At 40.8% G+C, this 27,965-nt stretch overlaps 1 protein-coding gene across 1 annotated transcript; it reads right to left on the bottom strand.

Moving 5' to 3' along the window:
- Positions 1-9: 9 nt before the first annotated feature.
- On the bottom strand, positions 10-27,650 carry idh2 (isocitrate dehydrogenase (NADP(+)) 2). The gene is made up of 11 exons (XM_048562947.2): positions 27,467-27,650; positions 22,857-22,948; positions 19,127-19,292; positions 12,254-12,414; positions 6,931-7,074; positions 5,312-5,448; positions 4,765-4,916; positions 3,912-4,024; positions 2,091-2,188; positions 1,522-1,614; positions 10-381 (listed from the first exon to the last, which is right to left on the bottom strand). The coding sequence occupies exons 1-11, from the start codon at positions 27,579-27,581 to the stop codon at positions 294-296; spliced, it is 1,359 nt and encodes a 452-aa protein (XP_048418904.1). The 5' UTR covers positions 27,582-27,650; the 3' UTR covers positions 10-293.
- Between the last annotated feature and the right edge of the window lie 315 nt (positions 27,651-27,965).

Below are 27,965 nucleotides of genomic sequence, written 5' to 3'. Positions count from 1 at the left end.
TGCAGGAAATTACACATTGAAGGTTTTTTTTATTGCTTGTTAATTAATGCCAACTTCAATCCTAGTGACAAATATATTACAATATTACAGATTTCAATGAAATGTTTCACAATACAAAATCCACATCAGTCCAAACTCTCTGTACAATGTCCTCCCAGTACATGCCGGGAAATCTTAGCCTTAATAAATTTAAACTTAAAAAAATAAGTAAATCGACTGGCTTCTTCCTTCTTCTGATGTGACCTTAGTCTTAAGTTAAAAATGAGGTAAAATGATTTTTTAAAAAAAAACATCTACTTCTTGCCTAGGGCTTTATCCAAATTGTTCTTTATGGCATCCAGGAAGTCAGTAGTGTTGACATAATGCTCATTCAATCGTACACTGGAGGGAAAGCAGAACACATCCAAATTTAGAGAGACAGGAATGAAGCAATACCTTTGTACAACAGAAGTTTAAAAATCTATGAATTGGACTGGTATTAACCAGACATTTGATCCCATTCAGATGGTGAAATTGGTCAGTGCAAACAAAGCTTAAATCTACAAAAGTACCAGTTATCTGGTCTCCTCTCTACATAGTCTTCCTTCCTCCCCACAAAATAATTCCCAGATGACCAGTGGGGCAGAGAGTTCCCACATTTCATAAGCACCTCCAGTCCAAGCTCAAAGCATGTTTGATATTAGCTCTTGCCCAGTTTCTTTATTTTTTACAGTAGAACAGTCTGCTCCATTGCCCCAATACAGCAAAGTTCCAACCTCTCTTCTCAATCCACATAACGAATTGGCAAGCCTGAGAAAGATTTTAAATTCATTCCTGGGATGTTGACGTCACTGGTTGGGTTAGTATTTATAACCCTCACTAGTAGCTCTAAAACTGGAGGAGAACTGCCTCCTTAAACCATTACAGCTCATTTTGTGTAGAGGGACCCTGTATGATGAAAAGCAGAGAATTCCAGGATTCTGCAAGGAACCCTGAAGGAACAGGGATTTATTTTGAAGTCAGGATAGTGAGTGCCTGAGAGCAGCTTGCAAGCATGGTGCTTATGTAGATCTGCTGTCCTTTTCCTCCTAGATGGTCAGATTTGGAAGGTGCTCCCAATGAGCCTTGGTGAATTTCTACAGTCCATCTTGTAAATGGTCCACATTACTTCTACTGACCAAGTGCGTTCTAACCTAATGGACTCTTCCGGTTCAACAGGAGTGTTCCTTGCTTTGAGCCAAAAGATTCAGGTTCAAGCCCCATCTGCCCAGTAATGTCACTGCATGTCCAAACAGGTTGATTAAGATAATTATTCTAACCTAACTCACTGGCTTCTTATAATGGGATCTGTACCCCAAAATTCTGTGCAGCCAAAAGGACTCTTGGGAGGGAGAAATGGGAAGAGAGCTCTTTTTGGCTAATGACCAGTGCAGATCAATTAATTCATTCCAAACCATAAATCAGGATAACTAAATTAAACATTAGGTTCCTTTAAGTTCAGCACATGAAGAATGTACTAATTTTAAACAAAGTAAAACTTACTGACTGAGACCATGGATACAACCGGCCAGATCTTTAGTCATGATACCGCTCTCAACAGTTTCAACACACACCTGTTCCAATGTCTGAGAAAACCTTGAAAAACCAAGTGTTACAGTAATTTGAATTAGTATTAAAGTGTTACCTTGCCAGGACAGTAGTAGTAAAAGATGCAACAGTGAATCATAACATTAACACCTTCAGCAGTCATTGCCCAAATTTAACTTCAGTTTAGGGTCAGTATTCCTCCTGACTAACTGTCAGTGATCTCAACAAAACTCAACCTCAAATCATTATACAGTGAGCTTGATCTCATCTGTTCAGTAATAAGATAAACACCAGAAGAAGAATGAGTGTTAAGTCAATACTTTTACACAAAGCCTCAGGAACAGAAATTTTAAAAACTCATTCCTCAAGCTCCGGCCTAGATGTAATCACAAGAGATGCAGGATAAGTCCGTCAAGTTTTACAACAATCAGAATTGCATGCAACATGCAAATTTAAAAGCTAATGTTTGAAAAATAATTTCCTTGGTCTCCATCATGAAATACCAGCCTATTTCCCTGTTTTACCTGATGAGTTCTTGATTGCCATCCAGCTTTCCACGGTGTTCGAGGCCACGAGTCCAAGCAAAAATACTGGCAATGGGGTTTGTACTGGTTGGATTGCCCTGCAACATAGGAGGAGATGGTCAGACTAGCCCACTCCTTCCAAGGACATCATTCTTTCAATGAAGCCATAGAGAGTTTAAGACCCTACAATCTCTCACAAGACATGAAGTCAGATACAACTCTAACCACCAAAATCTTAAGGAACCATCTACAATATAAATAATGCAACTACAGAGCAGCTGAAGTAGTAAATAAGCAAAATGGTTCGTGTTTCAGTAACCAGATAGATTTATGGTGATTGGCAAAAGAACCAGGCCACGAATTAAGTAAGGTCTAGTTTGATTATGAATAGTCAATAGTCAACTTTCAAAGAAGAAACTGGTTACAAATAAATAGGTATTGGGAAAATCAGTAGGAAAATGGGACTAGATGGGTAGGACTTCTAGAAGCAGCACAAGCACAAGTTTTCTAACATGCAGTGAGGATCTGCTATAAATTTTATAAGTAACAATTTTATAAGGGGTGCATTATATCAAGATGAAGGAATATGTACATTTATAGATACCTATAAAATTTTAAACTAGATCCCATTAGTCTGAAAATCAGAATTAACTAGAACACAAAACTAGTTTAATCCATACTACAATCAAAGTTAAGCAATAATATCTGTAAACATAGAATAAAGTTGCTCCAAGGGTGAGATGAATTGAAACAATTTTACTGAAGTGATTCAGAAAATGTATGAAAATTTGTATAGACTATTCACAAGTAGCAGAGAGCAGCCATGTCTACAGAAGAACAACTAGTCAGAATATTTTTGGCTCCTTCAAGATCTTGATTCTGTAGTGGCTCAATGAGTCGCACACTCACCAAGTGAACACAGCATTGCAAACTGGCTAGAAACAGGTGTTTCAAGTTGTATTAATTAATAGAATTAAATTACAGCTCCAAATCAGGCCACTAAAAGGCCAAAGTTTACATTGGTACTTTCACTATATGAAAAGCATCCAACTCTGATCCTCCTGAAAACTATTTTTTAAAAAAATGAAATAACAAGGTGTAGAGTTGTATGAACACAGCAGGCCAAGCAGCAGAGGAGCAGGAAGACTGACATTTTGGGTCTGGACCCTTCTTCAGAATTGTTTTTTTTTTCCTGAAGAAGGGACCAGACCCAAGACATCAGCTTTCCTGCTCCTCTGATGCTGCTTGGCCTGCTGTGTTCATCAAGTTCTACACCTTGTTATCTCAGGTTCTCCAGCATCGGTAGTACCCACTATATCTTAAAAAAAAACACAAGTTTTAAATAAAAATGAATTCTATTTTGGAGAGCCTTAATAGTTTGTTTCAGAGGTGATTACGTTCATTCCCCACAGGTAATGAAGAACCAACACTGATTGGAATCAAATCTCTCCAGCTCAACACTACACTGTTAGTCTCAGTTGTGATGAAGCGTTAACTTTGAATCATTCATGACTGAATAACAAGTCCTAACGTTGAGATGGAGGAGAATTATAGGGAGGAAATATCTGAAGATTAAGTAAATGGACTATTGTTTTATTGCAGAGTAAACTGCATGCGTCTTGCTCTTACTCCTACGAATAACTGCTAATACTTGGTCACTAAAACCTTGGATAACAGGCTCTCAATTACAAAATGTGAATCAGTCCATAATTTCTCCTCTAAATACCGAAATTTGGTGTCACCTAAAACACTCTGCAATAATCATTGCAAAGACTAAATCCATCACAACTTGCAATCAGCTGTAATGAGTCTCAATCTTGCCTTCTGGTGTTCTCTGTAGTGACGTGTGACTGTGCCATGGGCTGCCTCCGCTTCAATTGTCTTTCCATCAGGGCAAACCAAAACAGAAGTCATCAAGCCAAGAGAGCCAAATCCTAGAGGATGAAGGGAAAAGAAATGCATATGAAGGAAGGGGCATATTTTGTTCAGGGTTTAGTTTGAAGATTCCCTTTTGGGTGTGTGAAGACAAGATAATCAAGGCCAGCTTCATTGTTCAATCTTTTGTCTCACTTACCTGCCCATTCCCACATCCCCAAAAACAAACTGTTGAAGGATCTCAGGAGGTCTGGTCACAAGAGAGAGAAAGCAGAGTCAGAGGCCAGTGAAGATGACTCTTCAGAAAAGTTCTGAACAGCAAATCCACTGAGCACAAATGATGCATCTTCTTTCTCTCCAAGGTACTGCCAGACTGTTTCTCCAACAATTTTTGGTTCAGATCTTCAGCATTGTGTTTTTTTAAGCCCATATTCTCTAATTCCGATTGACCACAAAGGTCACCTGTCAGCCTCAAACAATTAGATCAATCTGAGGTAGATAATACAATGAGTGCCTCAAAAAGCAATGCTATTCTATTTGATGAGTCAACATTCTTCTCTCATTTGGCAAGAGTTAACTATTAGAAAGCCTTGTCAAAAACATTTCCAAATGCTATCTTACTTCCATCAAGGCAGTAAGATGTACTCCAGCTTTTCTGGTCAGGAATGAGAGGACAAGTACCAAAAGGTCGGAGCAAAATTCCTCATCACCACCCCCCCGCCCCCCACCCCACCCCAAATGCCAGTGGATGGCTTTTCTCTTAAATAGAAGACAGAAACCAAAAACCAACAACAATCACCTTGAGCCAGAATATCAGACTGTACATCACCATCATAGTTCTTGCAGGCCCAAACAAAACCACCAGAGGACTTCAGCACTTGAGCCACCATGTCATCAATGAGACGATGCTCATACCATATACCAGCCTTCTCAAAATCTCCTTTGTACTTCCTGCAGAAAGGGTATAAATGTCACATCAATGTAACCAGTACTGTGGCAGTAATTTCAGGTGGTAACTGTTGGTTCATTGCTCCCATTTTTCCTGCAGGCACAGCCCAATCCATGTGTCATCCAACTCCAGTGAAATTAGTGACAATGTAACCTGTTTAAACAACATGGAGATGCCTCCACTTTGTTTCTCACTGACTGCCTTAATGCAATTTTCACTAGACAATTCAAACACCATTAGGGCAGTTTACAATATTGGTACCAAACACAGCAGTTTAAACTTTCTAAAGGCATCCAATGCTACACCCCCAGTACGTGGAAACATAAAATTTAAATTCTAAATCATTGTCTTAAATGCTTGGCTGATAAAAGCAGAAGAAAAACAGGCAAGTACTTACTGCTGAAAAACCTCCTCAAAGATGTCTTTAAAGCGCCCATCGTAAGCCTTTAGAATAGTATTCTTGGTGCTCATATAGAGTGGCCACTTCTTCTGCAGGGCATATTGAAAGCAGCTGTGTGCAAAGCCATTGATTGACTGGAAAAAAACCAGCAAGACAAAAGGTTAATTGCAAGGTTTCAGAGGTATTCCCCAATTTGAAATCACATTTAATGACATTACCCACCATTTGTTAAGGCACAGCTGGTGGAGGGAGATTGTCTGCCATCTATACTTATTCCAGTTTTCAGCAGCTGCTAAACTTGCAGACTCACCCAGAAAGTGCTCACCTTCACTCAGACAAGGCTCTACAAACTGTTTCATGCAGAAATTTGGTGTTCCTTTAATGCCTTCCTTCAATGAGGCATTGATCAAAAAAATTCCAACTACACAATTTCAAGTCATTCAACTTCAGATGCAGAGGTGTTTCCACCTGTGAGAGATCCAAAATTAGGGGCCATAAGAATCTTGTTGATCCCAATAACTAAAATCACTCAAATTTTGTTATTGCTAAAAGGATAACAGCAAGATTCCACTTTAAAATTTACCGTAACAGAAGAGGCAAAGGCACCATTAAGTAAACACTATGCAGTAGTTAAAAGTATGTTGCCTGCAAACCAAGCTCAATATTTTACAAAAGCTATCCATTCTCCTTTTAGTGATTCAATATTAAGACTCTGTCCAAAGGGATTTTTGGTTACAAAGGGTTTGAGTTACTTTCCCAGTTTGTTTAGTGGAAACTGAGCTTTCAGTGAAGGCTTTCCTAGAGATTTTTAGCCTAGCACAAAATGGGTAAATTATCCAGCCTTGTTTAGTCAATTTCAGTGAAAACTTCTAAATGCATTCCTGTGTGGAAAACCACGACTTCATTTGATCTCCAGTTATATCCTCTCTTGGGTGAACATATTTGGGAGATTGAGATATTTTAAACAGACTCATGAATCATGTGGGACTTGTAACCAGGAAGAAATGGTGACCAGCTATTAGCATTAAATTGTCTATCTTTAAAGAGAGGAGAGTTAAAGTTTATATCCCTTACAACCCCAATCTTCTGATCCCTTCACAGGATATTGGGAATTAGATAATGTTACTACAGCCTCCGAGGGTGAACAATTTGCAAACCGGGCCTGATGACAGGTAGATGACATAAGTCACTCCATACCTTACATTTCATACATGGAAATCAACTCCGAAAACATATACCCGCAACCTTAAACATTAAACAAAGCCAATTGCATTGGTATGAGATCTTAAAATAGGTCAACCAAATGTGGGAAGTCATTAAAGCAGTTGATCAAAAAGGTATGAAAACTGTTCCAATACAAGAGCAGAAGAAAAAAGAAAAGTTCACTAGCAAACCAGATAATTACCTTCATTATATTAAGGGGTTTAAGACATTGTAAAGAATAGCGAGCTTGAGAATTGGGGGTTTTAGGGAAAAAAAAAGACAATGATCCCACCTACTGAGGGACACAGCAATTAGAAAGCTAAGGCAGAAACTTCCACCCTTACTCCAAAGTGAGTAAAGAAACAATAGACCTCCCGATAATTGTGAGTACACACAAAAATCACTTAATTCACCTCATCAGTATTGTACATGCCCATTCCAACACCACCTCCAGGAAAGTTATACACCTCCCACTCTTTGGCAGCACTGGAATCCTTTGGAGTGAAGACCAACTTGAATTTACCAGGCTTGTCCACCACAAAATCTGTGGCTTTGTACTGAAGGAAGAGAATTAAAGTTAACTGTAAGTATAAGAATACACAAAATCCTTGAATAGTGTAAGTGAAGGTGGCAGTAACCCTACAACATAGAATGGAAACTTCCCTCTACTCAGGTTGAAAGCAGAGAATGCTCAAAAACCCCACATTTGCAAATGGGACTATATTATAAAAAGGAGCAACAGCTTAAGAATCTGCCAATATTGGGCTTGGTATAAGTAATTCAAATTTTAAAAAAATGTATAGGGACAACAGGGTGTGACTGTAAGAGAGGCAGGTAGGGGGATTCTGAGTTCAGAAGTGCAGGAGCCTCAGCCCTTGACCAACAGGTATGAGATTCTTGCTCCCTGTACGAATGAGGGAAAGGACCGTGGACAGGATGAGCCAGCTGACCACGGCACCGTGGTGCAGGCGGCCATTCAAGAGGGGGGAGCAAAAAGACAGGTAGTTGTTATAGGGGATTCTATAATTAGGGGAACAGATAATATCCTATGCAAGCCGGATTGGGAGTCCTGCACGGTGTGTTGCCTGCCCGGTGCCAGGGTGCGGGACATCTCCGACCGGCTTAAAAGGATATTGGAGCAGGAGGGGGAAGGATCCAGTTATTGTGGTCCACGTTGGGACTAACAACATAGGCAAATCTAGGGTAGAAGACCTGTTCAGGGATTATCAAGCACAAGGAAAGAAATTGAAGTACAGGTCCTCAAGGGTCATAATCTCCTGATTACGGCCTGAGCTACATGCCAACCAGCATAGGGACAAGACAGTTAGGGAAGTAAACAGATGGCTAAGGGATTGGTGTGGAAAAGAGGGATTCCATTTCACGGGGCATTGGCATCAGTTTTGGAACCTGGTTGGGGGGGGCGGGGGGGGGGAGCGGAATCTGTAGGGTTGGGACTGTCTCCACCTGAGCCGATCTGGAACCAGTGTTGTAGTGAAAAAGGATGAATAGGGTGGTCAGTAGGACTTTAAACTTCTGAGCTTGGGGGGGGGGGGGGGGGGGGGGAGAAGGAAAGCAAAAGTGGCAGGGAGTATGGAGTTAAATGGAAAGATTAGCATGTGTACAGGTGGGTTTAAGCTCGAGGCAGACTAGGAATACAGCAAAAAAGGAAGGATAGCCTAAGACATCTTAGGATTTCCAATATCTCTAATAATGATAAGAAGGTTAGCATTAAGGCACTTTACCTAAATACTCATAGTATTTGTAACAAAGTAGATGAATATACAGCACAAATCATCTTGAAGGATTATGATGTGGTAGGCATGACAGAGACATGGTTGCAGGGAGTTCAGGACCGGCAGTTAAACATCCAAGGATTTACAACTCATTGAAAAGACAGGGAGGTAGGTAGAGGTGGGCAGGGTTGCCTTGTTAGTTAAGAATGAAATTAAATCTACCGCACTGAATGACATAGGGTCAGAAGATGTGGAGTCTGCATGGGTGGAGTTGAGGAACCACAAAGGCAAGAAAAACCATAATGGGAGTTACGTACAGATCTCCTAACAGTGATCAGGACCAGGGGCGCAAGATGCACCAGGAAATAGATAGGGCGTGTCAGAAAGACAAGGTCATGGTGATCATGGGGGACTTCAATATGCAGGTGGACTGGGTGAATACTGTTGCCAGTGGATTCAAAGAAAGGGAATTCATGGAATATTTACAGGATGGCTTTTTGGAACAGCTTGTGATGGAGCCCACAAGGGAGCAGGCTATTCTAGACTCAGGGCTATGTAATGAGCCTGACTTTATAAAAGATCTTAAAGTAAGGGAACACTTAGGAGGCAGCGATCATAATAATGGTACAGCTCAGTCTGCAGTTTTGACAGAGAGAGGCAAAATCAGATGTAATGGTGTTACAGTTAAATAAAGGCAATTACAGGGGCATGAGAGAGGAATTGACAAAAATCGACCGGAAGCAGAGCCTAGTGGGGAAGACAGTAGAGCAACAATGACAGGAGTTTCTGGGTGTAACTGAGGACACAGTACAGAGGGTTCATCCCAAAGAAAAGATAACTTATCCAGGGTGGGATTAGACAGCCATGGCTGACAAAGGAAGTCAGGAAATGTATCAAAGAAAAAGAGACAGCCTATAATGTGACCAAGAGCACTGGGAAATCAGAAGATTGGGAAGGCTACAAAAACAAACAGAGGATAACAAAGAGAGCAATAAGGACGGAGAGGGTCAAATATGAAGGTAGGGTAGCTAGTAATATTAGAAATGATAGAAGTTTCTTTCAATACATAAGCAACAAGCAAGTGGGAAAAATAAAGTAGACACTGGGCCCCTCCAAATTGATGCTGGAAGGCTAGTTATGGAAGATAAGGAAACCGCTGAAGAACTTAAGTACTCTGCGTCAGTCTTCACAGTGGAAGACATGAGTAGTATCCGAACAATTAAGGACAGTCAGGGGGCAGAATTGAGTACGGTAGGCATTACAAAAGAGAAAGTGCTAGAAAAGCTAAAAAGGTCTAAAAAATGGATAAATCTCCTGGCCCCGATGGACTACATCCTAGATTTCAGAGGGAGGTGGCTGAGGAAATAGCAGACGCTTTGGATGTGATCTTTCAAAAGTCACTGGAGCCAGGGAGAGTCCCAAAGGATTCGAAAATTGCTGTTGTAACACCCTTGTTTAAGAAAGGATCAGACAAAAGATGGAAAATTTATAGGCTGATTAGCCTAACCTCAGTTGTTGGTAAAATTCTAGAATCCATTGTAAAGGATGAGATTTCTAAATACTTGCAAGTGCAGGGTCAGGTTAGAACAAGTCAGCATGGATTTAGTAAGGGGAGGTCATGCCTGACAAGCCTGTTAGAATTCTCTGAAGAGGTAACAAGTGGAAGTTATCTATCTAGACTTCCAAAAAGCCTTTGATAAGGTGCCTCATGGGAGGCTGCTGAGTAAGGCGAGGGCCCAAGGTGTTCGAAGTGAGCTACTGGTTTGGTTTGAGGACTGGCTGTCTGACAGAAGGCAGGGAGTTGGGATAAAAGGCTCTTTTTTGGTAAGGCCACTGGTGACAAGTGGTGTCCCGCAGGATTCAGTGTTGGGGCCGCAGCTGTTCACTTAATATGTTAATGATCTGGATGAAGGGACTGGGGGCATTCTGGCGAAGTTTGCCGATGATATGAAGATAGTGGACAGGCAGGTAGTACTGAGGAGGTGGGGAAGCTGCAGAAAGATTTAGACAGTTTAGGAGAGTGGTCCAGGAAATGGCTGATGAAATTCAATGTGAGGTTTTGCACTTTGGAAAAAATAAAAGAATACAGGCATGGACTATTTTCTAAATGGTGAGAAAATTCACAAAGCAGAAGTACAAAGGGATCCGGGAGTGTTGGTCCAGGGTTCTCTAAAGGTTAACTTGCAGGTAGAGTCCGTAATTAAGAAAGCAAATGTAATATTGTCATTTATCTCAAGAGGGTTGGAATATAAAAGCAGTGATGTGCTTCCGAGGCTTTATAAAGCTCTAGTTAGGTCCCATTTAGAATACTGTGTCCAATTTTGGGCCCCACACCCCAGGAAGGACATACTAGCCCTGGAGCGTGTCCAGCAGAGATTCACACGGATGATCCCTGGAATGGTAGGTTTAACGTACAATGAACAGCTGAGGATCCTGGGATTGTACTCACTAGTGTTTAGAAGGTTGAGGGGAGATCTAATAGAAACTTAGAAGACAACGTATGGATTAGAAAGGATGGACACTGGGAAGTTGTTTCCGTTAGGCGGGGAGACTAGGACCTGTGCGCACAGCCTTAGAATTAGAGGGGGTAAATTTAAAACGGCAGTGAGGAGACATGTCTTCAGCCAGAGTGTGGTGGGCCTATGGAATTCATTGCCACAGAGCACAGGGGAGGCCGGGACATTAAACGTCTTCAAGGCAGAGATTGATAAATTCTTGTTCTCAAGGAATCAAGGGCTATGGGGAGAGTGCAGGGAAGTAGAGTTGAAATGCCCATCAGCCATGATTAAATGGCAGAGAGTGGACTCGACGGGCCCAATGGCCATTACTTCCACTCCCATGTCTTATGGTCTTATGAATCATGGAGCACAGTAACTTCCCATTTTAAAGGCATTATATTTTTGGTTGAACGTGCAAACTAACATACATTAAAAGAGAACATTCATGTTCAGTATGCTACAGTATTATCAAAATGTAAAATCTCAAATGGTCAAAGAGGCATTGATTAACTGGTGCAATCAAAGCAGATTAGATTAACAAACGAAACACGAGCAAGTTTTCATCTAAACTTCTGTCACCACTTAGATAAAGCAGTTTCCCACTCCCTTTGAGCTGTAGGGGAAAACAGAAAGCTTCATAACCACAAAGTTGATTATTTCATTGATCACAACTCAATTTCTTTTAAAGTTTGATTAATTCTACTAATACCAAGGCAGCATTCTGATTAGCTCAGCCAATAAATCAGTGGTTACAGAACACCTTTCCTACTATTACAATTAAGCTATTTGAATCTGGAAAAGCACATGCACCTCCAAATGAAGACAGTCTAAATGCCACATACCCAGGAAAGTCAGATTAAAATACAGTGTTGCATTATGGTGCAACTATTGTAAGAAAGAATGCATTTCTTTGCATATTCCCTCCCTTTTCAACACGTGGCAGATGACCAACCACAATGAATGATCATAGTACCAATATTCTCTGGTAGCAGCACTAAATTATTAATATTTCTGCAGGTCTACTTCAGGTAGGTCACATTCAGTGAACTCTGTGGCTGCCAAACAAACAGACTGAAGAAATGAATAGTCCTTGTAAAACCCAGCCAATTCATGTGAATAATAATGTATTGCAACATCATCCTCTACACTATTCATCAATTTTTTGGGCTATTCTTACTTGGGCATTCTCTTGATTACTTGACAACACAGGTGGTGTTGATAGTGAGGGTCACTCACCACCCACTGCTCTCTAACACGAAATAAGGAACCTTCAAATCAAATCCTGTCCTCTAAGCCCTCGACAGTTATCAGTAAATTAGTCTCATTTACAGGAATAGGCTCAAAACATACTTTAAAAAATCTGTTTGGACACACTGACACCATAGATGAGACTTAAAACCACATGTATCTAAGAGGCAGGGACACTTACACTACAGTGCAAACCCTCCTTACGAAATGTGCCCAAACTAAAGCTAATTAGTAACCAAGAAATAAAGATAGCACACCTGGTCACCATGTGCATGTCTGCCAATGGTGATTGGTTTCGACCAACCAGGAACAAGTCGGGGGATGTTGTTGCAGATAATAGGCTCACGGAAGACTGTGCCACCCAAAATGTTTCTGATTGTCCCATTCGGACTCTTCCACATTTTCTTCAGTTTAAATTCTGTGGAAGCCAGATTTTCAACAAGTTTTAAAATAGAAAATACTGATAAAGAGTTGCAATGCATTCACACTAACATTTTAAACCAAACTTGCAAGTATGTGAAGACAAGACCTGAAACAGGCTAAATGAAAAAAGTTCATCCGGTTTTTATTCATGTAGTGTCTGTGTATGGCAGGCCAGTATTTCCTTTACTACCTCTCCTTTCAATGTCAAACCCTTTGAATATTTAGCTTCCAAATTTGATCTGCTTATGGCACGTGTGGCTAGAAGATCATGCCTGTTTGTGATTAATTTATTCCAAATAGTATGTGCACTTAAGTGTACTTGCTGAGAAGGACAAAGGAAGCAAATACATGGGACCACTACCTAAAAGCTCCTCTCCAAGCCCCCACTAATCTGATTTGGAACTATAACTGACCTGGCAAAGGTGGTAAGGTACTGCCTTCCTGAACTACAAAGCCAATGCTACAACAAAGACTTCAGATTTTTGACCCAGCATTGAAAATATACATAGTTCCAAATCAGAATGGTGTGGGCTTGGGGAGGAGCTTTTAGGTAGTGGTCCCATGCATTTGCTTCCTTTGTCCTTCTCAGCAAGTACACAAGTGCACATACTATTTGGAATAAATTAATCACAAACAGGCATGATCTTCTAGCCACACGTGCCATAAGCAGATCAAATTTGGAAGCTAAATATTCAAAGGGTTTGACATTGAAAGGACAGGTAGGAAAGGAAAAATGGTGGGGTAGTTTACTAGTATGAGATAGGAAAAAGATAGCAAGTGATCTGGGATCTGACGACAAAGAATCTGTATGGGAGCTAGTAAGAGATAACAGGAAGATACTACTAAGGAGCAGTCTCTAGGCCCCCCCTTGTAGCTGTTTCACAGGGCATAATATGATCATGGGATAGGAATGTATGTTTTAAAAAAAGACAGCACTTTCATCACTGAAGATTTAAATTTACAGATTGGGAAAATCAAAATGGCATAGGTAGCCACAAGGAAGAATTCAAAGTGGATTCAGGAGATTTTCTTCAGGCAATGTTGTGGATGCAACCAGGGATTAAGTCGTTGGTAATGAGGTAGGTTTAACTAAAAAAAAATGACCAGAGTTAGAAAAGACTGTAGGTAACAATGAACACAACACAATAGAATCTAGCATTTAGTTCAAGTGGAAACTTGTGTTGGAGACAAATATGCTAAACTTCAATATTGATAATTACATAATGATGAAGGTTTGTTTGGCTGGGTGACCTGGAAAGGGAATTTGCAAAAACAGTTGGTGAAAAATGGTAAACATTTAAACAAGTTCACTCAAGCAATCATCTGGTGAAAAAGGAGGACTCTAGGAAGGGGATAAGCCAACCAAGATTAGCCATGGAAGTTAAAGAGATTATCAAACACAAGTAAAAAACAAACTACGACAAATATTAGTAAAATAGAGAATTGAGAAAGGTTTTGAAAGCCCAAAAAAAAAGATGAGGTCGAAACAAGTAATGTAAAACAAAAATCAGTACAAGCTTCTTTAAATGCTTTTCAGTCTTCATTGTGGAAGACATGGATATCTCAAAAATTCTGAATTGACTGTCCAGGGCAGGGGCAAGTATCATTACTCTAAAGGGGTTAGAAGTTTGAGTGCTTTGAGTCTGATGCATTGCACTCTAGAATTTGAAAAGCAGTGGATGCACTGGTATTAAAACCTATATAGTAAGGGAAAAGGAGACTGCAAAGATAGTAACGGTACTGGAGTAGATCTATAGCTTGGATTGTGGGTGTTCAGGTTGGTTGGTTCATCAAGCTGGTTTGTTGTTCCACAGACATTTCGTTACGGTGCTTGGTAACAGCCTCAGTGCAGCCTCTGATGAAGCGGTGTGTTTTCCTGGCTGGTTTAAAAACTCTGGGGCCCATTGTGATGGATTGCCTCACTTCCAGGTTTCCTCCGTAGTGGCATGTATATGGGGTTGAGTTCAATGTGTTTATTAATAGCATGCTTCGCGGAGTGCCATGCGTCCAGGAATTCTCGTGCTGGTCTCTGCCTAGCTTGTCCCAGGATCTTGGTGTTGTCCCAGTCAAAGTCGTGGTTCTCCTTGTCCACATGGATTGAGAGGAGGTGAGGCAATCCATCGCAAAAGGACCCCAGAGTTTAAAAACCAGGCAGGAAACACACTGACGCTTCATCAGAGGCCACACTGAGGATGTTACCGAGCATAGTAACAAAACATCTGCAGAACAACAAACCAGCTCAAAAAGCCTACCAACCTCAATACTAAAGATAGTATACCACACAGTAAAACTGGAAACACACGTGGAAAGAAGAAAAAAAGCTGAGGTGTTTTCACTGTAATAAAGTAGAGCACATGAAGTCAGTGTCAATGGTTTAGAAAAAGCCCTGGGAAGACAGATGTGGGAAACAGGATAAGCCAATGAGTTTTGTTGAAGTGATCAAGCACATTGGAAGCTAAAATGCTTCAAAACAAAAGGAAAATAGTACAACATGATCAGGGAATGGTTAAGAAGAAATTCTCTTTAAAGAATTTACTTGACTGGGTAGTGTTTGCTCATGTATGCTGGGAGGATTGGTAAATAAATTAAGCTTTTAAAGAGATACAGGAACAAGGCAATCTATGATGGAGAGAGGATGGATATGTAACTCAAATGGAGAATGGCCAGAAAAAGGTGGTTATATGTGGAATTCAAGATGAGAAGAAGTGCTCCATTACGCAGATGGACGGTGGCGAGTCCAATGAAGCGTGGCGGTAGGACTAAGAAATTCTCGGTTCCACGATACTGTTTATCCTTGGTAACGATAGAGCTGAATCACAGGTGGGAGTGATGCCTATTGTAGTTGAACAGCCAGTGGAAAAATAAGGCAACTGGGGTTTTACATGAGCTATCTCCTAGGATTTTTTCCTGACTGCATGGCAACTAGGTCACAAAGCTATAAGTTGAAGCAGGAGGGTAAATCAAAGAACAAAGATAAGGAAGTTAAAATTCAATTATCAGAAACTATGTTTGCACAAATGGTTGAGAGAAAAAAAACGAGCAGAGAGGACAAAGTGGATATTTTTAGTTCAGAGAAATTAGCTAAATTACAACAGATGAAAAACAAAAAGCAGTTGTATCATAAAAGCATAAACAGAAGAATAACGAGTATATTACAGCATGTTACCATCTTAAAAATGAAGCCTTTATGATGAAGTGGGGTATGTCACATTCAGGCAGATGTTTATCAAGGTGCATTATTGGTGGGTTACAAACAAAGCGACGTCACAGGTGGCGCATGAATTACTGGCAGGCAATCATTTAAGAGTAAGGAAAACTCAAGACAAAATAAATTTTTGTTGGATGGACTATATAAGGATGTAGGTGAAATTTGCCAGATATGCCATACGTGTCAGACAATTGGAAAAGCCTCAGTGATAAAACCAGCACCCTTAATACCTACTCCAACATTTGAGGAACCTTTTACAAGAGCCTGTTTTAAGCAGGAGTCCTACACAACAAAAAAAGTGTGAATCAGTACCTATTGACCATAATGGATCTATCTACAAGATTTCCAGAGGTCGATGCATTACACAGTATCACAGCTAAGAGGACTGTAGAAGAGTTACTCAGTTTTTTTTAAAATTAAAAAAGATATGGACTACCTGCAGAAATACAAATCGGATCAAGGGCAAATTTTACAAACTTATTCAATGGATAGCTTGGAAATAAAACAATTCAAATCTACTACATATCATTCAGAATCACAGGCAGCATTAGCATGGTGGCATTAAATATTATGTTGAGGGTTTTAGTCAAGACTATTTAGAGGAATGGGATAAAGGAATTCAATTGCTATTTCTTCTGTAATTAGTGATGTACCTAATGAAATCAACTAAATTCAGTCCATTTGAATTAGTTTAGGGGCAAGGGGTAACAGGACCACAAATTAACTAAAGAGAAACTGGCAATTCAGAATTCAGAGAACACATTTAATTTTTCCTTAAAATCTGACACAGGCCAAACAAGGCCAGTGAGATGGCTAGACAGCATTTAAAAGAAGCACAGCATGTGATGAAGCAGGAAGCAGCTAAGAGTTCAAACATTTGTAATTTTGCTAGTAAAGATAAAGCGTTAGTGTTATTTCCAGTGGTAGGTAAACTTTTAAAAGCAAAGTTTAGTGAGTATTATCAAATCAAAAATAAATTGAGTAAGGTGAATTATTTGGTAAGAACACAGAACATAAGAATACCCGATAGAAAGAAATCTGCGTCAAGTGAATATGCTGAAAAGGTATTTTGATAGCACAGGAAAAGAAATGGAATGTGTTACTGATTACAGAGTGAAGAATCACGTTCGGAGGATTTGTCAAATTAATTGGACAATGGGCAAGTTCTCAATAATTGGGATAAGTTTAATTACCTTCCAAAGGAAATGGCCTGAAAGAGACTTATCACATCAGGACATGTGGGAATAAGTTGAAAAGTAGTAATCAAATTAAGCATGTAGATACAGGAAATGCTTTTCCAATAAAGCAACATCCTTATAGACTTAATCCTCTAAAGTTGGCGCAGGTTCAAAAAAGGGATTGAACGCTTGCTCAAAGACGATATAATCAAAAGTGGGTTGCAGTGAATGGAGCTCACCTAAAGCAATGGTGCCAAAACCAGATGATATCCAATGACTGACTTCCCGATAGTCCACAGAATGCAGTTTCAAAACCTGATTCATATCCTATTCCATGCTTGGAAGAGAGAGTGTATTGAGAAGGTAGGACAAGCAACTTATATTTTAAAGTTGGACATGTTCAGAGGGTACTGGCAGGTACCTTTATCCAAAAGAGCAAACAAAATTTTGGCTTTCGTGACACTGAATGGACTGTACTAGTTTAAAGTCATGTCTTTTGTTATGACAAATTCACCAGCCACATTTCAAAGACTAATCAATAAAGCCATTTCAGGATTACCCAGCTGTGTGGTAGACATTGACAATCCGGTGATTTTATGTCATACAAGGAAGGAATATTTACAGCATCTATTGGAATTGTTTGATCTACTTCAGGCGACGGGTGTGGGGTTTACTTCAGGCGAGGGGTTTAGCATGGCCAAACCATCTAAGCCTACACATCTTTGGACTGTGGAAGGAAACTGGAGCACCTGGGAGGAAACCCACACAGACCAGGGGAGAATGTGCAAACTCCACACAGTCACCCAAGAGTGGAACCCAGGTCCCTGGCTCTGAGGCAGCAGCACTAACCACTGAGCCACTCTGCCGCTCTAACAACACAATGTCATGACTTTGAAGGAGGAAGATAGAGGTGTTGGCAGTAGAAAAAGACTGAAATGCACTGTAGAAGTAGTGATTGTTTCACTGTATTGTTTATGTACTGTAATGTACTAATAACACAAGACTAAAAAGGTTTTTAAAAATGAAGCCATCTTTACTTTCTTTAAAAAGGGGCTAGCTGTGACGATACTATGGATTTAAGGTGTATTTTGTCCATTTTTTAAACAATGAAACATTGAGACACAGTCATTGAGAGAAGCAGTCTGATCCAAGCCATTAACGTAAACAACACGAGGGGTCTTTGGTTCTTTTTTTCCCTTTGAAAAAGGTTGGAATGAGTGGGGTCAAGTTCCCATGGAACCAGGGCTTTTAGTTTTAGCTTTCCACACTTAGTGGGGCTTTGAAGCTGTTATTCATCTCTAACAGCTTAAAAGCTGGGATTCTCTTCCTGCTGCTAGACTTGAATGAGAGACAATCTATTTTACTGAGTCTGCCTTTGCCAAGGGTGCAGCTGTAGGATGTTATTATATGGAAACAGTTAGTATTAGTTAATATATCTATAATTTTGTTAAGCATTTTGATAGAGTTACAGTTAAGCCAATGCTTTTCTATTTACTTTTGTCTGCATTTTAAATAAAAGTATATTCTGCTTAATGTTTTGTAGTTTGATCAAATTGCATCAGGAATGCAACACCTTACACATCTTTAAAATAAGAAAAAGTTAGGGTCTAGACTATCTTCTCAACATATTTTGAGGGGGCTTGGTCTGTATCCACAACACTCTTATCAATACAGTCACTGACAGATGCATCTACAACTGGCAAACCGGTGAGGCCAGAATTCCAACTTCAGGAATCACAACAGCCCATTTACACTGCATCATTGCACCAATTAGAAATTAGGCAATTTGGGTTGAGAGAGTGAGTGAAAAATATTGATCAAGAAATTGAGAACTCTCCTGTTACAAACATGTTGTTGAAAGATTAGAAAAGACAGTTCAACAGCTCATAAAACAACCCCTTAACAGTCCCACACTACCTCAACTAAGAGTGACCTGGTTCTGTACTCATGACTTGAATTGGGCTTAATCCAAGATCTTTCATTCAGAGGTAGGAATTCTCCCATGGAGTCAAGGCTGACATTAGCATGACCACAACACATAACTGGCAAAATGCACTTCAGTCTGTTTAGAAACAGAATTAAGCTTATTGTTACATGTACTCAAGTACAGGAATGAGTGCAGCAAGAAGTGTAAGAAGTTGCCATTTCTGGCATCATCTTAGGTACAAAGGTACCTAGATAATTGTCAACATTAATACTATCCAAAAGCCAACCAATATTTTTAGCTTTATGATAAAGATATATAGTATTGAAACAAATTGTAGTTGTGATTTCAATTCTACAAATGAACACAGCTTAAAATGAAGGACAAAAACATTTACCTACTACTCTGTCCTCATCAGGCGTGATAGTGGCACATTTGACGGCAACGTGATGCTTCTGGGTTGCAAGCGCAGAGTCAATAGTAACTTGATCATCAGTGGCATCCCGATGTGGCAAACCCAAATCATAATACTTCATCTCCACATCAACATTTGAAAGGATGAGCTGAAAAAGGTTTTACAATAAGTAATACTCAGGCTTGCAAGATGCTAACAGAGCAAGAAATCTCCCAACAAAATCTAAAATCGTAAGTCAAGATCTCTAGAGTAGTGTGCATTCCTCAAAAATAATTGTCAGCTTTGTGACAATGGATTATCGATTACTGACTACAATCCAATTTGGTTAAGTTACCGCAATCAAACAGTTGACCGCAGTTTCCCCTCATTACAATGGGAGTGTTTGAGAAAAGGTACCAAGACTTCAGATTAACGATTTTTCTATGGCTACTGGTAAAGTACTGCCCATTACTGACAGTGCTAAATGTTAAACACCCTTCCTTACAAAAGCATATTAAAAATCATATGCCCAAAAGGAGCATTGCAATAAAACTGTTCAAATACAAACCCACTCATCTGTGCTGCCAGCAACTTAATTCTAAGATAACATGCTAAAACAAACATTAGATAGATTAAAAGTTTACAAAGTTTAACCAAACCCCCAGATAATTACGGCTGTGTAAATAAGCAACCTTTGTCTACCCATGGCCTTCACACAAGCTCTTGGCTATGAAAGCAGTCAAAACGTATCAGTAGTAGCTAGGAAAGTGAAACTCAGACCACAAGATCAGCCATGAACTTATTAATTGACACAGCAATTGGAGGAGCCAAATGGCCATCTCCAGTTTTTAATGCAGGCATTCTCATGGTTACACCTGAACCCGTTGAAATCCATTTCCCTTTGTGCACTCATACTGGTTAAACAACATCAGTGTATTCATATTGTGCTCTGGACAGAGTTTTAAAAAAATGTGCAACCTACTCAGGCATTTGTCACTGCAGAACATGTCCCCAAATGCATTCCACCACAAACTTTAATCTGCGTCTTAACTCTGAAAGATGGCTACCTTAACCAGCCACCCTTGAATTTTTATCCTGGTCAAAATTTTGGGCAAGTATTTTTCCTTCATCAACTCTTCCCTGCCCCAATGTATGCAGCTCAGTTCAAACCTGGTTTGGGATCTACCGCACCCATAATTTCCTCAGCCGATACCCTTCCTAAACAAAGCGTGGAGCTGGATGAACACAGCAGGCCAAGCAGCATCTCGGGAGCACAAAAGCTGACGTTTCGGGCCTAGACCCTTCATCAGAGAGGGGGACGGGGAGAGGGTTCTGGAATAAATAGGGAGAGAGGGGGAGGGGGACCAAAGATGGAGAGAAAAGATGATATGTGGAGAGGAGAGAGTGTAGGTGGGGAGGTAGGGAGGGGATAGGTCAGTCCACCTACACTCTCCTCTCCACTTATCTTCTTTTCTCGCCATCTTTGGTCCGCCTCCCCCTCTCTCCCTATTTATTCCAGAACCCTCTCCCCATCCCCCTCTCTGATGAAGGGTCTAGGCCCGAAACGTCAGCTTTTGTGCTCCTGAATGCTGCTTGGCCTGCTGTGTTCATCCAGCTCCACACTTTGTTATCTTGGATTCTCCAGCATCTGCAGATCCCATTATCTCTGATCACCCTTCCTAAACACTCCACTTGTACACTACCCATCTACACTCGATATCAACTGCAAGAACACAGCAAACGACAAAGAATGTGAATAAAGTGGTTACCCACTGGCAAAAAACAAGAGCGGAGGACATTTCTTAAATGAGGGGGGCTGGGAAGTGAACATGTCCAAAACAACTTTGCAGCCTTGTTCATAGTTCATTGGAAGTTAGAGTTTAGTGATAGCAATTAGGAAGTCAAATTGTACACCAGCCTTCAGCGGAAGGTGTTTGAATGTAAACAAGTCTTGCTGCAATTATACAGGACATTGGCAGATGTCATCTGGAGTACGTGTGCCCTTTTGGCCCTGTTTGCAAAGGAGATACATGTCATTGAGGAAATGCAACAGAGTATCACCAGGATTAGTCTGGTGATGGATGGGCTTCGAAGAAAGGTTAAAGACACAGGGCTTTCATTTTGTAACATTTCCAAGATAGTTGATCTCACTGATCCCTAAAGACATGATAGGGTGGATGGAAGCATGATGTTTCCCCTGGATGAAGGGAGATGAGCTGTAGAGAGTAGTAATTCAGAATAAAGGGCTTGCTATTCAAAACCAAGATTGGAGGAATTTATTCAGCCCTAAGAGTGGTGAGTTTTTAGAATTCTCTACCCCGAGAGGACTGTAGAAGCAAAATCATTTAACAGGATAGGGACAGAACTGAGATTTATGGAGAATAGTGGCAAACAAAACAAGTGGAAGATGAATGCACCATGAACTATTTGAAAGGCAGAGCAATCTTGAGGGACTGAATGGCTTACTCTGGCCCTATATCTTATGTTCCATGTTTAATTTCCTTCAATGCTTTACACGTTCCGAGGTCAAGTTCCTTCTGCATCAAGCACCAGAAACCTGAAGCGTACACTCACCAACTGTCTGGCTGCAGCAAAACAAAAACAGTATGGGGGCCAGAGTTACCTGTTGTGCACACTTTTGGTAGCAGTTTACCTACTTGATAGAAACAGTACAGCATGAGCTATGCCATTGAATTGGAAAAAGTACAAGCAAATATTCCCTCAGGAGACATGAGCATTACTGACCAGCCAGAACTTTTAAGCTGCCTGTCATTTAGTTGCCCTGAAGGTGGTGATGAGCTGCCCTCTTGAACAGCTGCATTCTGTATGCCACCAGTCAGCCCACAATGCCCTTAAGGAGGGAATTCCAGGATTTTGGCCCAGCAACACTGAAGGAATGGCAATATATTTCCAGGTCAGTCAAGACTGTTAGTGGCTTGGAGAAGAACTTGCAGGTGGCAGTGTTCCCACGTATCTGCTGCCCTTGTCCTTCCAGTTGGAAGCAGGCATGGGACTGGAAGGTGCCGTTTGACAATCTTTGGTGAATTTCTGCGGCGCACCTTGTAAATAGTACACATTGCTGCTACTGAGCGCTGGTGAAGGAGAGAGTGGATGCTTGGGGGTGTGCTGCCAGTCAAGCAGGCTGCTTTGTTCTGGATGGTGTTAAGCTTGATAGTTAATTGAGCTACACCCATCTAGGTAAGTGGGGAGTATTCAATCACATGCTTGACATGTGCTTTGTGGAAGGTGGACAAGGCTTTGGGGAGCCATACGTTGAGTTACTTGCACAGTATTCCTAGCCTCTGTGCTGCTCCTGTAGCCAGTGTTTATGTGGCAAGTTCTATTGAGGTTTGGTCAATGATAACCCTAAGGAAATTAATAGTAGGGAATTCAGTGACGGCAACTTCAGTTAACGTCAGGGGGTGGTGATCAGATTGGAAATGATCATTGCCTGGCATTTGTGTAGCATGAATGTTACTCATCATTTGTCAGCTCAGGCCAGGATGTTGTTGCATTTGAACATGGACTGCTCCAGCATCGGAGATGAACAGTGCTGAATATTATGGAATCATTGGCAAACATCCCTGCTCTATCTTATGGTGGACAGAGAGTCATTGATGAAGCAGCTCAAATCTTCAGAACATTCCAATACTCTTCACATCTAAAAACTACTTGAATAGTGACTACAGATGCTCCTCTTTTAAAAAAAAAACTTAAGAACAATAGACCCTACCTTTTCTTTGATAAAAGCCCAGATGATGCGGGTCATTTCATCACCATCCATCTCGACCACAGGGTTAGCCACTTTAATGCGCTTGTCTGCATCTATTCAGATGAAAGCAGCTTAATCACAATCCAATAATATACTCAAAATCCAAAGGCTACCCATTAAAGAGCTTATCAGAGACCAGTTTCAAAAGCATTGTAGTTCAAAGGGCTGCTCAACACTTCAGTTCATATGCACTTATCTGAGGAGTTAAATATTTAAAGTTTTATATCTAACAATAAATTAGATACAACACTTCACTGCAGTGCAACAAGTGAAGCATGCATACCACCACAATTTGAACGTGAAAAAAACCAGAGCAGTCAGTTTTATTTCCACTGCTTTAACCTACAAAAAAAGCAACAAAGCAGTACAATACATTCTCTGAAGAATCAGAGATTTCTTAATCTAATAAGAGGCAATTTAAGTGAAACAAGAATATATAAGACTCAAGACACTTCATTAGCTCAAGTACAACTTAGTCTCATAGCACAATACTAACAGGCACACTTTGCAACAGCTCGCTCAATCAGGGACCCCATGTTATGTGACAGAAGCACCCAACTCCTCCATTTCGACACAACTGGAGAAAATATATTACACAAACATTTTGAGACATTGTCAAAAATCCCCAGAAGTTTGAAAAGTAAGCTCTTGGACTTCTCTCAATGTCCAACAGTAGCACTGGTATTCACTAGCTTTCTAAAACCTATACACCTAAAAACAAATCATTGTGTATGATAATTGACTTCAAGGCTTATGGAACTGGGAACTTATTTCAAGCTTGTTCAATACAACTGTTACTGATTCAATTTGAAATATAATCCTTACTTAAAAGCAATATTAGAAAATTAAGTGTGCACCACACAAGTTTTTTTCTTGGGTCAGAGGACATGAAATATCAGCAGTCCAATAAGTTGTGACATGTTTAGTTTTATCATTGGTTGTTTCCACAGTACTGAACATCTGCCGTTAGAGGTGACTGAGCAATACCACATGCACCCTGTAGGGACCACAAACTGCAAATGGCTTCACTTCCCATTTCTGATCATTTCTTCCCTCCATTGCCAGCAAAAGTATGAAGTGACCTTACTTCTGTGGACTTTTCAACTTCAAAATAAACCAAAATTTGTCACTTTTAAAAAGACATTTACACAAAATCAGTGTAGCAGAGCTTCACAGTTAGACAGGAATTAAAACCTTTGCAGCAGCCTCAAGGTTAACAAGAGCCTTGAGCAATTCACTCAGTAAACATGTGATTATTTTTGGAACAGAACCAATTCTGGGTTCTGCAGATATAGAACAGAAATTGCAAGTGTTCAGAATGTAAAATTTAATTGCACGCTATTTGACTTCTATGTTTGCAAAAACAGACTAATGACAAACAGACTTGCTTCACTGTAGATGCTAATACTAGGAAGGAACATTTTCAATCGTAAAGAAACTGTGCAGCTTCTTAGATGAGAGCACGGTACTGTGGAAATAACAAGAAAGCACAATTTAGATTAGAATTAAGCATTTCAGGGATAATGTTGAGTTATGTAGAGTGGAAATCTGGAGCACTCATATGGAGGCAAAGTCACATCAAAATTTCACTGTGGAGAGTGACAGTCACTTTGGGAAAGAAGTAAAGATTACAGAACCAAGGCAAGGAGGTGGGAGAGAAGACAAAAAATCAGTCACGATCAAATCGAATAGCTGAGGTTCAGGGGGATGAATGGCCTATAACAACTCCTAGAGAATTACAGTGATCAATTTCAACAGATGGAACATTAGGAACTTGCAATTAGGTCAAGATCCCAAACACACATTGGAAGTACTCCTATAACGACAGAACTCATTTACTATCATTATCAGCTTCACTTTATTTACTATAGTCTACTTTAGTGATTTCACAGATCCAGACTGGATACTAGAAACAGAAGGTGTAATATTATAAAGAAAATATTACAAATAAAACTTACAAGCCACTGAGGAGACTCCACTCAACTTGGTGCTCTGTACCAGCATACAAATTTTTTTTGGGAGGGGGGAAATAGTCAAAAGGCAATTTCTACTTGAAATGTCAATTTCTTGCATTGCAGGCTAGTGAAGTAAGATTACACACCACTAGATCAAGACGTAGTTGTAAGTATTCCTTTCTTGTAAGATTAATTGAATAGCTAAATTATAACAGTAATAAATTTAAGCAAAGGTTCACTCAACACTGTTACCCTAAAACAAAACCTGGTATCAGTCTGAGCCTGGTGTCACTGAAGACCAATACTTTATTGTGAAATACAAAGACTTACAACAAAATCTTTAAGTAATCATGAGAACATACATGAGTAGGCATGTGAAGTTGTCATTTCCCTTGAAATCTATTTGTCCTTTAGTACTGAAGTGGCATTTGACCTTTGAAACTTAGAATGCCCTTCAGAAGCACAAGCCCATTGAAGGATGTTTAAATCAAAAATGATTAGGTAAGTACGTTCAAGAAACCAACTTCCACTAGTGGGGTAACACAGCATGATCCAAAATTAACAGTAAGCGCAAACAAAGTGCAAAACAATAAAGCAGTTTAACTCTTCCACCTCCCCCGCAGAAAGTGAACATGAAAGCAGTCCTAAAGTTGTGGATGCAAAATCATTTCAATTTTAATTGAGGGAACAGATTTTGCTTTGGAAAAGGCACAGGGGAAGATAAAATAGGGCAAAATGTAGTGGTTGGCATTCAGATCAGCTAGGAATAACTGAATGACACAGCGTAATCAAAAACTGAATAGACCAACTGTGTCTGCATGAAGCAATGGTCATTATCGTTAGAACCAAGGTAAAACTGCAGAAATCTTTGCTACTTTTCAAGTTATTTGCACAATTACAAATGCATCCGATTTTCTCATACACTTTTCTATTTTACTCTCCATAAACAGGAGCTGTAGCACGCAAACATTTACCATCTGCTGTATAAAGCAGCTAAAAATCAGATTTGGGAGAGTTAAACCAAGAATCACATTGAGCTGGGCTTTCTTCCACCACCCACCACCACCACCCCCCCCCCACCCCCCCCCCCCCCACACCAAATTCACAAATCCATGAAGAAGACAGATTGTCAGAACTGCAAGCATCCTTCTCTGGAAGGAATATTCTTATCAGTTCAGTTCAGTTCCCAACTTTAACATTGGAAAAACAATTGTATAAAGCACAAATTCTTCGTTAGGAGAGCAGAACCCTATGCAGAATGCAGCAACACTGTAAGACCACCATTCAATGTGTAATCCACACTTGGGTATAGAATTATCACTGTCCAACAACTTTAAAATAGAAACGCAGCCTACAGCAGGAATATTTAAAACCACTGTGCCAACTAGCAGTTGACTCAGGATTAGTTCTGATTAATCATTTTAATAAAGTGAACACCCCCGTTGACCTAGAGCTCCATCTACACAGCAAGTGATTTTAAACAAAGAGACAATTTAAATAAGGCCTCAGAGAAGGCCACTGCGTACAACTGTTCAAATCCACTCCAAGCATCGGGATACATATTCTCTGAAATTTAATCTTTCGTGTCCATTCACAGCACATTGTTTCAATGGCAGTGAAATTTTACAGGAACTTTCTCACCGAATCCACTCTAAAACCAAACAGTTTGACATTGCATGCAAACCGCACATGCATTCTCAAGTGCGTTACTGAGGTCACAGTAGTTTAACTCTTGAAATACTGGTTAAGTCCCAGTCAGGAGCAATATTTAGCGCTTTATTTAAAAAGAGATATTAAAGCTACAGCTACACGGAAAATATCCTGTTACCCTCACCAATCACTGTGTTACTGAAATCCAAGCTAATTCTCACTGACAGAGAACGTGAAAGGCAAGCGAGGCTGCGATGCTGGACATAGAGGATCAGTGAAGCAGTAAAGCACTTGGTGAGGCGGCCACGTCAATGAACAGTGGGGAGTAGGGAGGGGACTGGAAGAGGAGGAAACAGGGAGTGGAGGGAAAAAAAAATCAGAATGGACTGGACAGGGCAATCAGCTATCGGCCTGTTTGCAGAGAGAATGGGAGTAAAGGGGAATAAGGAGGTAAAGTAATTAGATAAGGAGGAATCCGTTGTTTAATTGCATCCCGTGCAGAAAAGAGAGGGGTGATTGGTGGGCAGTAAGAGGGGGAAACGCTGGGGGCAATAGAAGAGGAGAGAAAGAGGATTAAGAATGCGACAAAGGGGAATACAAAACGGGAAAAATGAGGGGTTGAGACAAAGGAGGAGGAGGGAAGAGGAGAAGGGAGGGGGACAGTGGAAATCTCGCTCCTGATTGAGAATGGGGGGGGGGGGGGGGGGGCGACCTTGAGCTGACCTCCCTCCCGGGCCAGGAGGCCACTGTCCCCACCACCCCACTTTAACAACCATCACCTCACCACCCCAGGCCATAGCCCGCCGTGGGTAAAACCCACATTTTCCCTCCCCCCTACCACCACCAGCTCGGTCAGAGCCGCCAGCAGCGCCCCGGCCCGGTGTGCGGGGGGTACCTCATCCACCCCCTCCCCGGGGTCACTGTGTGGTTGGTGGTGGGGATGGTAAAGGAAGAAAAGACACTCACAGTGGCGCCGCTGCGCTGAGGCCTGGCCTAAAGTCGGCGCTAAGGCCGCGGGGTTTCTAGCAGCTCCCAGGCGGAGCCGGTTCCACACTCGGAGGTAACCCACTACCGCCGCCATCACTCACTGAGGGACAAGTGGTAAACGGAACAACTCCCGGTCACAACGACAAAGTCCCGCCACCCCCTCGCGCTCTTTCTAATATAGAGCCGGCCGGCCTGCGTATGACGTCAGACGCACCCCGCGTGCTACGTGCACGTATTCGACCGGCCACAATGTATCCAGTCCTTGTATCCCCTGTTCAGAACAGAGTTGCTCAAGCAGCGGTGGGGTTCACTGATCAAAAATTGCCAGGTTGTAATCCAATAGATTTATTTGTAAACACAAGCTTTCAAAGCCTCGTTCCTTCTTCAGGTGTTAGAGAGGTGGCATCAGACACAGACTTTATAAGTGAAAGATGAAAGGACCACTGGTGTTAACATGCTGTTAAGCTGATTGAAGATT

The sequence above is a fragment of the Stegostoma tigrinum genome, chromosome 33 (assembly GCF_030684315.1).
Source record: "Stegostoma tigrinum isolate sSteTig4 chromosome 33, sSteTig4.hap1, whole genome shotgun sequence".
NCBI lineage: Eukaryota > Metazoa > Chordata > Chondrichthyes > Orectolobiformes > Stegostomatidae > Stegostoma > Stegostoma tigrinum.
This window is presented reverse-complemented; position numbering and strand designations above follow the sequence as displayed.